The 17,220-nt window shown below is 34.0% G+C and overlaps 1 protein-coding gene across 2 annotated transcripts in view; it reads right to left on the bottom strand.

Moving 5' to 3' along the window:
- Cht6 (Chitinase 6) overlaps positions 1–16,406 on the bottom strand; it is a 92,918-nt gene extending 76,512 nt beyond the window's left edge. For both annotated transcript variants that reach the window (XM_073093489.1, XM_073093490.1), the window contains exon 1: positions 16,091–16,406. In XM_073093489.1, coding sequence (XP_072949590.1) covers positions 16,091–16,135 — 45 coding nt within the window. In that variant the 5' untranslated portion in view covers positions 16,136–16,406. The remainder of the gene's footprint in view (positions 1–16,090) is intronic.
- Positions 16,407–17,220: the final 814 nt, after the last annotated feature.

Here is a 17,220-nt window from a genome sequence, read left to right as displayed (position 1 = left end):
AAACTTATTGAAAAAGGATTTACTGTTAATTTCTTGAAAAACGGTTGCACTATTAGTAACTCTATGGATAACATCATCGCAACTGGCCACAACGTACATGGTATATATAAATTTAAACAATTTGTCAAATCACCGATATGATATTTGACAATGTCAAATAAATATTGGCATAGAAGACTAGCCCATATTAATCCGGAATATAAGAATATTATGACCGGGCTTGATGATGTGAACATTACGACGGATATGACGACTAGTAAGAAACCATTTCCAAACCTCTGAACGCGAACGAACGATATACTGGAGATCGTACATACAGATTCATGTGGTCCCATGGAAGCTACTTCACTCAACGGTTCAAGGTACATGTTATTATTTATCGACTATTATTCACGAATGACACATGTTTATTTTCTCAAATATAAGAGTGAGTATTTACGAAATTTCAAAAATATAAAGTGTTGAAATGGGAACTAGCAAGTCGAACAAATGTAGGTATGAGATCAGATGGATGAACGAAATTTTGTAATAGAGCTTTCAATATTTTCTTATCAACAAATGGAATTCTACATCAGAAGGCGATGCTATATACCCCTAAACAAATTGTTGTGGTTGAAACAGCTAACAGAACTATTATTGTAAATGCGAGAAGTTTAAAACGAATGTTATCATTATTAAATAAACATTTCATTTAATTTCATTTCAGAAGTCAGAAGTATATTATAAATTGAACCGAATTTGAGCAAGAGCAGTAAATACTGTGGTTTATATAAAAAACCGGAGTCCGACGAAGTCAGTGAAAGATTACCAATGATTTTTGTCGGATATTCAGAAGAAAGTAAGGGATGTCGATTATTTAATACGAAGACACGTTAAATCACTATAAATAAATAAATAAATAAATCACAATCAGTAGAGATGTTTTTTCCTGAGGACAATGGGAATAATTTCAGTTGTCAAAATAGTAACTTTTTTTGATTTAATTTATTGTCATGTTCGAATGAAAGTGATGATGAATGGCAAGATTATTTACATAACTACAAAGACTAACTACAAAAATTTAATTGGCTTTAAAAAATCTGTTGTTGAGATTCAACTAGTAGAAGGTACCGGAAAGGAAAAGAGTAGAAATATCTACAAAAAGGAATGAGATGCCATCAAAAACAATGCTTGTAAAAAGATCCAAGTCTCGCCATTCAGTTCTTCTACCGTAAAAAGTTTTGAGATCTATGTAAAACCAAGCCGGTAAATGTATGCAGTCCCTACTTAAGGGACCTTCTGTCTTAAGGTATTATCTCACTATCTAACCTAACAACATCTCATGGGACCATACCAATATTAAAAATCTTTTATGTTCTAAATAAATCGACGTGGCAATCGTACTAATGTTACCTGTGTGATGCGATATGATAAGATGAAAACACAATGTGACTTGCAGTACGATTGCCACGTTAATTTATTTAGAACATAAAAGATTTTTAATATTGGTATGGTCCCATGAGATGTTGTTAGGTTAGATAGTGAGATAATACCTTAAGACAGAAGGTCCCTTAAGTAGGGACTGCATACATTTACCGGCTTGGTTTTACATAGATCTCAAAACTTTTTACGGTAGAAGAACTGAATGGCGAGACTTGGATCTTTTTACAAGCATTGTTTTTGATGGCATAATCTTTAATGACGTAACTCTAATGAAAATTCTTTGTTATTATTTCTTAATATTTTAGAACGAATTCAGGGTAATGTTACAATGATAAAGAAAATATTGAAAAAAAAAATAATGAGACGATGATACAAACGATTTTTCTCTTTCTGAGGGCACTATTGATAGGCTTTTAGATAATGGATAATACTGATATTAAATTACTACCACCTATACATGCGTTTAATAGATGAAAACTATTTTACAACAAAGTTAGTGTGTTAAAAATAATATTGCGAGTGGGTTGGCTAAGCTGTGTCAAGTAAAGATATATGACAAAGTAAAGTAAAACGGCCATATTTAAGAAAATATATTTTTAAAGCATCTTTATATATTATTGTCTGATTTGGGTATTTATACTGATAGTCCTGATGAAGCTATGTGTAAAATTAAATAGAGTTCATTAACTATATATCGAGTAATTCCAAGAACATTATTTATTACTTTGACACAAAACTGTCTCGAATGTCAACGAACTAGTCTCTTCAAAAGGTTGTCGTAAAATAAGTTCCCTTTAAGTTACATTCTATACCAGAAACTAGTTCAAGTGATCTACCGTTTGCTAGCTAATTTATTAGAAGCATACAGGTGCCTACGAATACATAAGTAATATAGCGCGCTAGTCCACATATGAGTAAAACTATGGTCATGGTAGTACATAGGATCCATTATTTATATTTTGAAAAGTGATAAGACTGTCTACTTTATAACCACGAAATGGAAAGTATTCTTAGATGCTCTGACATTTGCAACATTGGAGGAATCATCATCATATCTAGTTTTGAAGAGCTCTATTAAACTCTATATTACGTGCATGACGTACATATATACATATACATACGGATATAAAAATGTATCATATGACACTCCCTAAAAGGGCTTACAGGTTCAAAATTAAATTTAAATTCACGTAGGAATTGCTTTATTCATAGTCTTTAAAACTAGAACACAGAAACCAAACAGAATTTTTAAAAGAACAATTTTACTTATTTCTATACCATAAGAAGTACTTTACGAAATTATTAAGTACAAACTTGAAAACTAGAACACAGCCTAAAGAGTATTGTATTTATTTATTTCTTTGTCGCATTACTTAGCGCGTTTTTAATTCAAATATTAACAAAATTAACGTTCACGTAGCATTTATTCATAAAACACTTAATTTAGCAATTCCAATTACACTTTCACTAAAACTTCAACGTTTTATAACAGTGAGAATAAATTAAACCACTTTAAAATGGCGTAAAATACAAACCGTACCTAATATTACGGTACCGTAATAACGTGGTTTGTAGGCAATCTGGCTAAAACCTAGGCATTGTGGTTACGAGGCAACCTAACTGCATAATAACTACTTCATGTTTGATTATTAAGCAAAATATAACCAATATATATGATATTATTCTAGTTAATTAACTAGTGTTAATTGAAGTGAATTAAAAACAAATTATATTTGCCTGACATTGAATACAATAAAAATATTTCAACAATTTATTACGCAATGCAAACAGCAAATGCGCCGTTTATATGGTATTAAATAAACACTGCTATAATTAATAACTAATCATATACAGAGTTCGAATCTTAGGTCAGAGGACGTAGGTGAAACAATAATATAGTCTGCGCCAGACTGCTAGTCCGCTATAAAGTTGTTGGGAGCAGGTGTAGTCATACAATTTACTATGGCGACGCGATTCATTTCTATATTCAGAGCGGGCATGCAGTTTTACGCGGACTATAATATACTGAAACTATTTGCATTTGTAGTAGAAAGTCCGTAGATTTACAGACGTTTCATTATGCTCCTATAGTACATACACATCCCTTATAAAACGAGTTTGATCAAACGAAGCTTTGCGTGGGAAAAGTCTACGTGTAGACTGCGCGATGAAATATTGACTCTTGTTAGCAAGATAACTAGTTGGTCCCGATCTGATCTGTTTTGCTTAGCTCCCTTCACAAAGTTTAACCGATTTTCGGCCAAGTAGAGCCGGTTGTGAAACGTTTAGTGCGCGAAAGGTTTGCGATAATATCTCACAAATAGAATTTAAGCCACTTCGTATCTGTTTTAGGTTTCCATGATTCACTTGTAACTAAAGTGCTATCGTTATAGAGCTATTACTTAGTTAATTTATGGAATTAATTTGCAAACGCGGTCCATGTGCGGATTGGTAGACTTCCAACAGCTTTAGGAACTTTTTCATTAAAATCTTAGGCATGTAGGTTTCCTCACGAGACTTTCCTTTACCGAAAATAAGTGATAATATTTTTTTATACACACATAACTTCGAATAAAATCCGTATTGTGTGCTTGAGACTCAAGCCTTGGATCCTCCAGATCGAGAAGCCGATTTTACTACTTCTATGCACACTACTACAACTTTTAGACTTCTACTTCTACTTTTAGACTTATCCTCGCATCGGGTGACCAGAGGGCTGGCAGCTATTTCGCACAAAAAATTATATATATGCCAGTGTTCTAGGCACTATGTTTGTGTACTTTAATTATTTGTATATAGTTTAATTTATTTTGATTAGTATTTAATATCATGTTTTAAATATAAAATGAAATCAAATTCTTCTATGTTATTTATTGACTAAAATATCAAAATTATAGAATTAAATAAAATATTTTTATAACGAGCGTCCAGTAATTAGGTGAATCGCATTTTTGTTTAAACACTAGTATACTGACGGTTACGAAATACGTTATTTAATACGAGTCAATATTACACACTGGCTTATGTAACGCTGGAGTGTAATGTGGGCAACGTCTGATTTGTACCTTTACGCGGATATGTGTGTATTTAACTCTATCGTATTATTTATAATAGACACATAGTCAAGGGAAAAATGTTAAAAGTAATATAATAAGTTATTAAAGCAGCGAGAAACAGTCCGTAAAGTTTCAGTCGTCGTCGTTTGAAGGTGGCAGAACCCTTTGTGGTTCGACTCCGGCGGCACCACCGCCACACCTATTTCTACCTAATAACAGCAGTGTTAGGCTCTGCGGTGTTCCAGTTTGAAGGGTGTGGTAAGGAAGACAGACTTTTCCGAGGCGTTCCAGCTTAGTCCTCAGGGGTAACAGCGCATCTTTGGCCGACCTCCGGTAGGAATATCTAATCCTATCTGGGGTTGATTACAGATGTCCATGGGCGGCAGTAGCCACTTACCATCAGCTGGACATCAGATAGCGAAGAAACAGGACGATAAAGGTTATATTTATTTTTTATCGCTTACAGTACCTTTAGAATGGGTTTTTACTTTTTTCCAAAAATGACTGTTTTTGTATTTGCTTACGTATTTTCCCACACATTTCCAATAAGCGCCCCTAGCGGACTATATCAGAACTGATTGGAAATGTATGGGACATACGGAAACAAATACTAAAACAGTCATTTTATAAAAACAAAAAAGCTCATGCTAAGGGTAAGGCAAAACTCGAGTATTTTGCATTATCCATTGTCATTCACGTTTTCCACTGGCTTCCTGCGTGTCCTACAATACTTTACCTTCGAATACCTCAAAACACATTCAATCAAACTAAGTGAAGTTCCCATAGAGTGGTCAAAACTGAATGGCTCATATCTTCCAATCTTGCAGCACAATACGTAATTAGGAGTTTTGTTTAGGGTTGCCACCCAAACGATAATATATAGTACGAGTTTTTGCCCGCGGCTTTGCTCGCGTTACGAAGTAATATTTTCATCCCCTATTTTATCCCCTTGGGGTAGAACTGATCAAAATCCTTTATTAGCGGATGCCAACGTCATAACATCTACATGCATGCCAAATTTCAGTCCGATCCATCCAGTGGTTTGGGCTGTGCGTTGATAGATCACTATGTCAGTCAGTCACCTTTGAGTTATATATATTTAGATTTTACTACGACAAAGTACCCGCAATTCAATCTTGTGGCCCTCTTCCGCAATCACTTAATGTGCAATGCATTCCAATAGTTCAAAATAGGTCGGCAAAAAGATAAAGATGTAGTCTTACTCTTATCTATATTACAGCCGGTCGAAGAAGAATATGTATGTAGTATATTTTTTCGTAAAATATTTATGTTTTTGCCATAGATTAGTAAAGATTACTCACTCCTAACTAGAAAATGTACCCAGTTTTGAGAATTGAAATACTTGCGTAAAAACGTTTTGCCACGTCTCCGTGCCAAAATATCCCTAAAATATTTAAAATAATTATTTATTTATTATGTAAATTCATGTCAATTACGCAGTATTAGTTATTTATTCGTAAATTTTCTCTAAAAATGTTTTTATTTGTCAAGAATTCAAAAAAAGAACTTACGATAATAAGCCATTTGTGGCTTCATTCAATTTCAAGGCGGCGAGGTATCTTTACTAATCTATGGTTTTTGCAATATTGTTTTTTTTTTCAATAAAGGTGACACCCCTAGTCATTACAGTACAAACAAACGTTAACACGCGTAGTCCTTGAGCCCACACTAAATATGTATGCTGTTGAGCAAATTGGTTGTTCATTTGCATACATTGCAGCCTACGATGCAGATGGGACCAGTAGTCGTCCGTAGAAAGATTGCGCGATTGCTAGTTGATAGGACCTTATCGTATGAATACGTGTTTAAGCCCATTGTGATTTATGTGGCAATTAGTGCGGTAAGTGTCAGTGTCGTATGCAGTCCGCAACGCTGCTGCCCCTGATGATTTATATAAGTACGCCTTACACATGCCTGTACGGTAGCGCTACACGCTATATCATATTATGTGAATCGGTCCAATCTTCTCCTTGTATGCATTCTTCAGTTACTATAAACATATAAACCACCAGAGATGTGCTAAGCTAAGCTGTTTGTGAATCAGATGCTAAACTACGAACCTACGCTAAGCTAGAAAATAAGATGTGCTATGCTATCCCATAAGACACAAAATCTCGTAAGTGTTATTTAGATAATCACGAGCAATACGATGGATAACTTGCCAAATAATAAGAAGTATGAAAATTCTGTGCACGAATATAAACGCATAATCTGAGTAACGTACATAAATACATATTAGCACAAAATCGTCTGTGCTCAGCGAGTAACTAAATGTTACATTAGTAATAGGTCAAATAGGACGCATCTATTATAATTCCTTGCATGTATTCTGTCTAGCAACGACCTTAATGTTACCTCAACTAATCTATATCCTCTTTTGTCATAAAACTATTTGTCCGAACCTTAGATGAGTAAAATACATAGATTGATCACTCCTAACAAGAAAGTGTAAGCAGTTTTGAGAATTGAATTGTTGCGTAAATAAAGTTTTGCCACGTCTCCATTCTAAAATGTCCCTAAAATGTTTGAAATACTTATGTATATATTTATTACGTAAATTGCGAAATATTAGTTATTCATACGTAAATATTCTCTAAAAATAATTTTTATTTGTTAAGAATTCAAAAATAAATGATAAAATCATCCTTTTGCTCCATTCAAGACTGTGAATTGCGGCTCCGTTCAAGACGGTAAAGTATTTTTCTATTTTAGTTATCAAAGGTCCCGTCTGATGTGATATCATAGAGCGGTCACACTACCGGTTCGCAAGGTCCATCATTAACGCGTTCTCATAGCGTACATTGTCCATTGTTGCACTTATCTGTTAGAAGGCTCCATGGTCGGAGCTACTCGCCATTGTACTGAGGTCGGGTAAAGGAAGCGGAACGGCTTAAAGCTCCCGCGACGTTATCGTAAGCTCGCACATAACGTAAATTGAATTACAGGTGTTAATTGAAAATGTCTTTGTTTTTAGATATGTTTACTTAGCTAAAGCGGTTTGTGGTCACGCTTGTAAGAGGTGTGTCCTTCACATTAAGATGTTTGTAACTATTTGTATAATGACCTACGTGATGGGGCAATCGCCATGCCAGTTCGATGCGTAGTTCCGGGTTCGTTTCCCATCTAAGACACATCTAAATTATGAATTTAGATGGCCTAGTTTGAAATACCCGTAAAAATCAATTAAGGTTTGACAGACAATTACTTAACTGTTACAAATTAAAACAAAAGAAAACTATGAATGCATTGCATGCATGCACACATACATTCCTTCTCGTTACTTTACTTTCCATCCTGTCGCCAGCCATTTTATAAACTTAATCAAATTTACAGCTCTGCATTCGTTAAAACTATAAACATAAATTTATATTATTGATTTATGTCATAAAAATTTTAACGAATAAGCTGGTTTTTAAATAAACATGAATACATCCGTTTAAATTTTTTGCAAAGATATTCATTGAATATCCCACGAGTAAGCGCACGAGGAAGGAAGTTTGCGTAGAAAGCCGTGTTTGAGAACGAATTAACAAATGACCAACACCTGTTTAGCCATTAGCACCATCGTTGACGTAATAAGGCTACACATTATCCAATCTAGAAGTACGAGTATATAGAGGACGAGCTTTTGCCCGCGGCTTCGCTCGCGTTACGAAGTAATATTTTCATCCCCTATTTTATCCCTTACCTTCTATCCCTTACCATCCCCTATTTTATTTTATCCCTTACTTTTACCCCTTGGAGGTAGAATTGATCAAAAACCTTTCTTAGCGGATGCCTACGTCATAACGTCTACCTGCATGCCAAATTTCAGCCCGATCCATCCAGTGGTTTGGGCTGTGCGTTGATAGACCACTATGTCAGTCAGTCACCTTTGAGTTAGATTAAGAAGTAATAATTTTAAGTTTTAATTAATAAAAAGAACTAAGAAGAATAATGTTAACACTGAAACATTGTTCTTTATTTTAAAAAGCAAGTTTTGTCTTGTGAAATGCTTATATAATGATATTAAAAAGTTGAAGACCTCCTGTGGTTCGATTATAGCGACTCTAACACTTCTAAACCAATAACGATAATTAAATATACTTATAATAATATCTTCTCAGTTTTATCTAGTTTATTTTTCCATATCTTGCATTATTCCATAACTATTACGTCATTAATTAATACATGGAATGAACGATATTAAGCTTACAAAACCGTAGAAATTTTTAAATAACAGCTATTTTGTTACAATGAACCTTTCGTGAAATGTAAGAATTTCTCTACATTCTAGTTCTCAGTTTATACAAATATAATCAATTATACATTTCTATATCTGGCATTTTTTGTTATCACATCGACCACCTGCTACGATTTCATCTAACGAAAAGATCTACCATGCTGTTACGTCAGTATTGTGAACCAACCACTACTTAAATTGAAGAAAACATAGATAAAACATTATTGAATACACAGCAAAATTTAGCAAGAAAATAGGTCTAGTGTAACTCTCTTTCATTCGTTGTCGTAGGAGACGATGAAGGGAATTAAAACCATTTATAATGTTAAATATAAATCACCTGCAATTTATTTGTTTATTACAATAGTCATTCAAGGTTATCTGTCTCCTTATTGATTAAACAACACAATATTTTCCTTAAACATTTCGAAACTGGTTATTTTTCGGTGATATTTAATGACCAATAATTCAAATGGTATGCCGCAAAAAATAAAGATCTTAACATCTGTTATAAAATATGGAGGTAGCAGTCAAATATGCTGCCACTAGATGGTAAGTAGCCACTGCCGCGCATGGAAATCGACAACTCCAGATAGGATAGGGATAGGCAACTATGAGGACATTGAAACAGATTCGGAAATTGAGGAGCTGGACTCTGATGAATGGGACGAGTGCAGGATCAAGGGAAGTGACTCTCTCATCAAGCCATCAGACTGTTTAAATTTCAAGTCCGTTGGCTGTTAGTCCACAGGTTACCGGTCCAAGCACGCCGATGGAGAACGCCAGGTTGAAACGTAATATTAAACCAGTTGTACATTTTGTCGATCCCGTATCACACTAGTTGAATTTGTTGATTTTGATATATATATTTATAAATAAGTGTTAGGGTGGCATGTATGTACATTTTTAGAAGATTTTTACTTGTCATTTAATTGTCTTAAAAATAAATGTATCTGTATGATATTATATTATTCCTGTAGTATCCTATAAATACAAACTACTTATTATTCACCTTTGAAACTAGATTATACCGCCTCGTACTTACCAGGTTAAGTCTACCTTAAAATACCTCGTCTCCCTTTGTTTCAATACACATTCCAAAATCAAAAGATATAAATGATAAATAATGCAGGCTTTCCTACGGTAAAATAAAAATGCTTAAAAAATTTTATACATTAATATTAATTCCCTCAAATTAGACGGTTCAAACGGCACATCATATGTTAAAATCCTTCAAGCTGTTGGGGTTGCAGGGCGTGCCAACGAGATATATGTACATAGTTACGTACATACGCTCGAAAACCATTACCCCCTGCGGTCGACTAAAAAGTTAATAAGGCACGATAGGAAGTGGCAATATCTCATGTAAGTCGCCAACCTTCGAAAGTGCGTGCCATACTCGATGCGTCGCGTTTAAAAATTATTTTTAGGCTTCCCGAGTCCAAGTAACGAGTTGTTTGGGTCGCATAAACAATCCGGCAGTGGCTTGCCTCGTCTGCGAATTCCTTAGCGACAATGCGACGACCAGTTGACATTGCTGACCACCTTGACAGCGACGCCTTTCTAGATATAGCCAATGCACAGTCGTTATCATTATTATCACTTAAACATTCTGTGCTCGAAAACCTGCACGCAGTTATACACGGTTCGTACTACATTGCACAGAAGTATAATGTGTTGGTATAAATTAAGGTTTACCGCACCCTGATCATGTTGGAATCTAAGGCTTAAGCTTGTTATTGCTATAGATGAGCAGGACTTTCTCATGTCATGGATACTGTAAGAGGAGTCCACACTATTATTGATAAACAACTGCTGTTAATAATATGAAAATTAGGTGTTGACTATGATATTTTTTATAGAATAATGTTTTTGCAGAAATTTAAGATCTAGTATCTAGTATGTATATCTAGTAACAAACGGAAAACAACACCTGTTTTTTTTTGTTTATTATATTAACGAAGGTTCCATTCTACAACTAGTTCCAAATTCTAGTTATAAAACATTTTAGTTATATTTTAGAAATCAAAACTTATCGTTCCTAAGTACAGAACAACACGCGTTAAACTAGCTATTGGTGTACAATAAAATTCTTAGAAACATTTCTTTGATTGCAACATGAAACTGGTATAGCGCAGGAAAACATCATAAGGTAACTTGCAAGTCACTGACAAAAAACGAGAACTGTGTGATCTGTTAGTTTCGTAAACATTCTCATATTGAGAATGCTTTGTTTAAAGGTAGTTATTGGAACATAGGATCACATAGATACACTTATGATCTATACACACCATCTTTTCAAGTAGCAAATAATTTTTGTCATGGCTTTTTGAGCAGAGACTATAAGTAACATTAGAATCACGGCATTACACGGTGAAACGTTAGAGCAACAGATAATTTTTTTTATAATATAGAAGTAAAAGACGAGCATTCAGTCCACCTGATGGTAAATGGCTACTGCCGCCCATGGACATCTGTAATCAACCCCAGATTGGATTAGATATTCCTTCCTGAGATCGGCCACAGATGCGCCACTATCCGTGAGGATTAAGCTGGAACGCCTCGGAAAAGTATGTCTCCCTTAACACCCTTCAAACCAGAACACAGCAGCGCTTAGCGCTTCTGTTATGAGGCAGAAATAAGTGTGGCGGTGCCGCAGTGGTGCAGCCGGAGTCGAACCACAAAGGGTTCTACCACCTTCACATTGAAGGGGTATATTTTTATGTCTTATATAATTTAACAGAGGGAAGGTGAGAAACCAATCTAATTGAATTATAAACGTTTGATTCTTATTCAAATCAAACCGTCGCAATTTCGTGAAAATTCGAGCAAAACCAACAAATTTAAATCGCGTCGCCACGCAGTTGGGATGCTGTCTGATTGAACAATCCTTATCGTAAGATCCGTCTATGCCCACCAACATTTTATAATTCGCAGCTTCTGTACCATGACAGAACGGATTACGATAAATACCGCTTACAAAAGCAAACATCTAATACAGTTGGTCACCGACACAATAGAATTACAAAACTTATGAAAGATACTTGCATGCTGTAACAAAAGCAACTGTGCCAATTTATTATTCTGTTGGCACACTGACCGTGTATTTCTTATTATAAATAATAATTGAAGTATATTTTGACAGAGAAAATATGTAAAATGTACCATAATGTCAACATGTAGCATAATGTCGCTGTAGTTTTGGAGATAAGGGGAGATGAGGAGATGGTCCATTTTCGTCTTTATTCTGATATTTTTTTAACTTTTTATTTGAGAACTAAACCAAAATTATTTTTGAAACACCCTCTTGAGATTTACATGTCCTCTCATTTGGTACTGTTAGCATTTTTTATTCGACCCCCTACAAATCACTCCTAGTTCAAAATTCGGCTGGTTACTTTATACCTACGTTTTTAGGTCACGGAAATATTAAAAAAAAATGTAGTTAAGTATGTACTTATATTAAATTACATGGTACCTATAAGAAAATACTAAAACATTTTTATTTAAAATAATTTATTCACGAGGCTATAAATTTATGTACATATACAACACAATATGCCTATCAAATAAATACTAACTTTTAGTAATAAATGAACAAAATGTATAGTAAACCTTACTAGAAGTATTAAGTCCTCGAGCCGTAGCGTTGAACGCGTTGAACTCTAATATATGGCAGCGTTGCCTCGTTACAACAAACCACTTCTTGTGTAGTAACTCTCACTTCTTGCTCACATTAGTACAATAGAGATGAATTACTTACTCTTTTGTTCAATTAGCTTTCGTTCGGCGTCTACTTGTTTTTCTTTATTCTGTTAACGAGGTAACACACACATACTTAGGGAGTTAGGTCTTTGTTTTGCTTTTATGATCTGAAAGTAGCAGATGGGTGTGTCCATCTGATGATAAATGATCACTGCATATCTATTGAAGACCGCGGGTCTTAATGATAAACCTTAACTTGGATCTGAGATCAAAAGATTAACCTACGGATGAAAAATAAGCCGAAAAGTATTTGTTATAAATTAAAAGAAAGTATAGTTATCTACACAAATAATCACTGATAAAGGGTCTGTAACAGTAAAGACAAGTTCTTTTTATATTATGATAAAGTTCTTCCAGAAATACATTTTATTTGTTACAAATGCTAATGTTTAAATGTAGACCTCTACAAAAGATCAATAGGTTAACAAAATATTATTTTACTAAACAATCTATCATTTAACATCTTAGTCATGATAGATAAATGCCTAAGCGTGCAGCTCTCGAAGAGCTGCGTCGAAGAGCGGGGATTGTGCGCAGGCGCAGCCAAGGACGTCTCGCGAAGTGTACTACCCGTATGAATTTTATTGTTATAGTATTGCACATTACATATTTATCGAATTCAGGATTTTGCATGCTGATGGACTTTTTAATCTGATTGGTGCCTTAAATCTTAAAACATCTGTAGATGTCCCTACCAATATTACGTCAAAAAGTATGTCTATTTATATGTTAGAGTAGTCATCTAATCTTTACAAAATTTGAGATTGCCTACTCACAATAAGACAATGTAATAATTGGTTACTTGATGATTGTCGTTAAAATATGGAATCAAGTTTAATTACCAGTTACCTACACATAATAATCTCGTTATATATGTTGTGTAGACTAATATAACTCGTCAATACATGGGGACTCATAGAATATTATTATTATTACGAGTATTTATATGAAATATGAGACCATTAAATAACCGAATGACGTCAAACTACTTCAAAAACGTTCCTGTTTTCTATGTTAGAACTACTTGGAAACGTCTTTAGTTAATTAACTTTATAATTATACGATTATTGAAATTAGTCGTTTACATTCTTGCCATAATTAGTAATAGATTGGGTCAAGGCGTTACAGAATGTCAACGTTAATCAGGTCATATACAGATAACTGACGGTCATAAATTATTTAAAAATGTAGGCATAACTTAATGACGTATATATAATTACGTAGAACTGACATTATCATTGAAATTCGTATTTTATTTGAATATACACTGGAACTAATTTAAAATTAAATAAATCATCGAAGCTTATGGTAAAGTGATGTTTAATACATCTTGCGCACTTAAAAATGAATAAATCATACAATGGCATTTGATATTTTCTTAGCAGTACTTAGTATTTCAAAATGTCTTGTCTTTGTCCAGTAATATTTTGGTACAAAACAATAACCACTACACAGCAATACAATATTACCGAAAAAAATATAGCGCGTAGATACTTTGACAATTTTTTGCAAGCATGAGCTATTTTTATTCATTCAATCAAAGTAATGTTTTTTTTAGATACAGGTCTATGGGTTTTATATTCAATAATACTTATCGAACTACTTATAGTACTTATATTGTTCTTGGCAAGAACCATTTTCAAGTTACTAGTGATGAAACTACATGGCCATTTCCCGTTGCGGAGAGACATACTCGTTGAAAATTGCTTTCAAATAAAAAATCTGTTAGTATTTTTGTGTTTAAGTCGTTAAGTGTGTCATGATTTATAATTAACTCGATGTATCTATAGGTATGTCGTATATACGTTGCCCCGACGAACACTAAACTTCTTCCATGGGGCAGAAAATGTACCGTAGCTTTCGCTACAGTCACCCACAAAAGCGTACCTCCTTTAAATTTCCTAATAAAAATAAATAATAGGTTACGTAATAATGAGTGATCACCTAACTAAACTGTGAACACCAATATACACGATCAAACAAAGTAATAGTCACGCAAGCTTACTCTTCAACTATCAATCGTCTTGTCACCTTTAGTAGACTACCTAATCAATAATATTTTATATACAAAATATTGTATACAATGTATAAATAAATAAATAAATAAATAAATCGAGTCGATTTATCAGAAGTTGCTTAAACAACACTTCTAATGTTATTTTCGCCATCAGTTCACATAATCCCTCCTAAAATATGACCGCAACTGCGTATAACGTTTGTAAATACCAGCGTATTTCAAAAGCCTCCAACGAATGGCAATAGATATCAATAAAATTTAACTGTCTCTCTGTATTTTTTATGAAATCTAAACAGTCTAGCTAAATAAGTGCTAGATCTCGATAATCAATACCAAATAGAACAACAGTCCCATCTGATCCCAACCACGGATGCATAAACCTGAGAACTAACTTGGAATGTCTCGTGTAAGTCTCCCCCTTACTGTAAGAGATGGGCATTCCACACGCGGTAAGACCCTTACCACATCTCTTTAACCAAAATATAGCAACCGTTCCGAATTCCTTTTACAATACAGATATATTTTCCAAATTCACATAATATCTATTTAAAAGATAAAAATTGGTAATGTATCTTATTCAGTGTTCTATTACGGGAGATATTTTAATGCGAGTAAAGTCGAGAGTCAGTAAATATATACAAGAACCTTTAGAGAAGAGTTCATACATATATTTTGCAAACATTTTTCCAAATCGGAAACATTTTGTAACGTACATGATATGACACGCTGCGTGATGATGCTTGCATATTTCGCAATTATCAGAGTGTGTCGCAAAGCGAGACCGACGCTTATAAGATTACTGTGGGTATTCTTTCTTGAATATATTTATCTACGCCGACAGCTTTGTTGGACTGCAATTTTTTCTATGGTCGGTGAATAATATTAGGATTATTAATAATATTATTGGACACGGATCTCTCCCCAGAATTGAGGGTATGAAACATACTCCGACTCGCTATTTCAATGTGGAGGTACAATACTATTAAAAATTAGGTCAGCAATTTACGCAAAAGAAGACAACCAAAACTTTTCCCTAACATTTTTTCCCTAACATTTTTCTAGAGAATTAAGAGTCTTAAATATTTGTGCCTAATCATCAATCCTAGAGCAACACTGTTCTAGGATTGATGATTAGGTAACTTTAGCTGAGTTTGTAACAAGGAAATAATAATTAATAAATTAATTCAAAGATATTTCCTCATCAAAGGCGATATATGCCTATCTATAAAAATATTATAAAATAAGATATAAAAAAATATCACGATCACAATTATCGATGTTAAATTGCATCAATATAGGAAGCACTAATCGATTGGAGAAATTTAAAACAGAACCGTCTCGATTATGTATCGATTAGAGTTATCAACCAGTTTGTTATTTAACCACAATCCGGATACGAAGCAAATACCTACTTTCAGCCTTGAGTAAAAGTTATGTTAATATTACGTATGGTTACGATACACCTTTAAACATGCATAAGGAAAACTCTATGCCTTCAAATTCACACAGATAATTAATTTTAAATGAATACTTAAAACTTTTAAACTTATATTTAAATTGTCTATGTAATTAAATTTCAAATCTTACCATTTTCAGATGTAAATAGAACTTCCTCCTTTCAATATCCCCCATCACTTAAAAACTTCAGTTTACATCAACAAAAAATCCTTTAAAAGTTTCCTTTCCTTTAATCGAACACAACTGTTTTATCACATCATTCACAGTATCACGAGTTAGTTGTATCGATTACACTTTGAAACCTTTAATCGAGTTGACACTGGCTGTATGCACGCGCGTGTAAAAAAGTTAAGTGACAGATAGCTACGCGGTTGCAATTCGAATGTGCGTTTCGGCGGGAAACGTCGACTCGCGCGGACAGCGCGCCACAGACTACCAAGATGGCGGGGTTTTTTTGACGGTTCACACGAGTCGATTCACTTTCTACGACCTTACGTTGTATGCGACTTGTAATTAAGCATAAAGATTTACGTAACCTGCCGATGTAACTCGCGAGAATTTCGGTTTCCGTGACAATATATTGCTTTTGCAATTTTTGGGCATTCCGATTGGGTCGGGTCGAAATCCTAATCGTGCCAAGCCCAGAATACAATATAAAGGTCAAAAAAGAGAGAACGTTGAATGCCAAGATGTTCAAATAAATCAATTTTTTAATACGATTATGTCAAGGAACGGTTAAAACACAAAGTTTAAGAAGTAATCAATGTAATTGACTGGGACTGGAAAAAAATAAAACGTACGAAATAAGTTTAATGTATATGGTACTAATCTGGTCTTAATAATGGTGATAATGATTTATGGTCTAATTTTGCATCAAGTGTCAAGTGTATTGCATAGTGCAATACACCAATAGTTCTATTTCTAGTCACGAAACGAGAAAGTTACTATGAAAGTTAGTAAATGTCTGAACTTAGCCGACTTAGCTCGTGACCAAACCAGAAATCTAACTGATTTACACAACGAATAATACAAACTAAGTTTTGATACTATCACTTGCCCACTACCGTTATTATTTATTATAGATGTTACTGAAAAACCCCAAAATACTAGTAAGTACTCGCTCAGTGTACGATCAAAATACGATCGCATTCATATTTTTTCCAAAATGAATGATATTACACGTCTGCAATGGCTACCAATAAAGAAAATTGTGTTGAAAATTAAACTGTTTTGTCTGAATCAATTGATATTAAGGTACA

This window comes from Epargyreus clarus, unplaced genomic scaffold (genome assembly GCF_041222505.1).
Source record: "Epargyreus clarus isolate Ecla_fem2 unplaced genomic scaffold, WU_Ecla_fem_2.2 ptg000004l, whole genome shotgun sequence".
In the NCBI taxonomy this organism is placed as follows: domain Eukaryota; kingdom Metazoa; phylum Arthropoda; class Insecta; order Lepidoptera; family Hesperiidae; genus Epargyreus; species Epargyreus clarus.
This window is presented reverse-complemented; position numbering and strand designations above follow the sequence as displayed.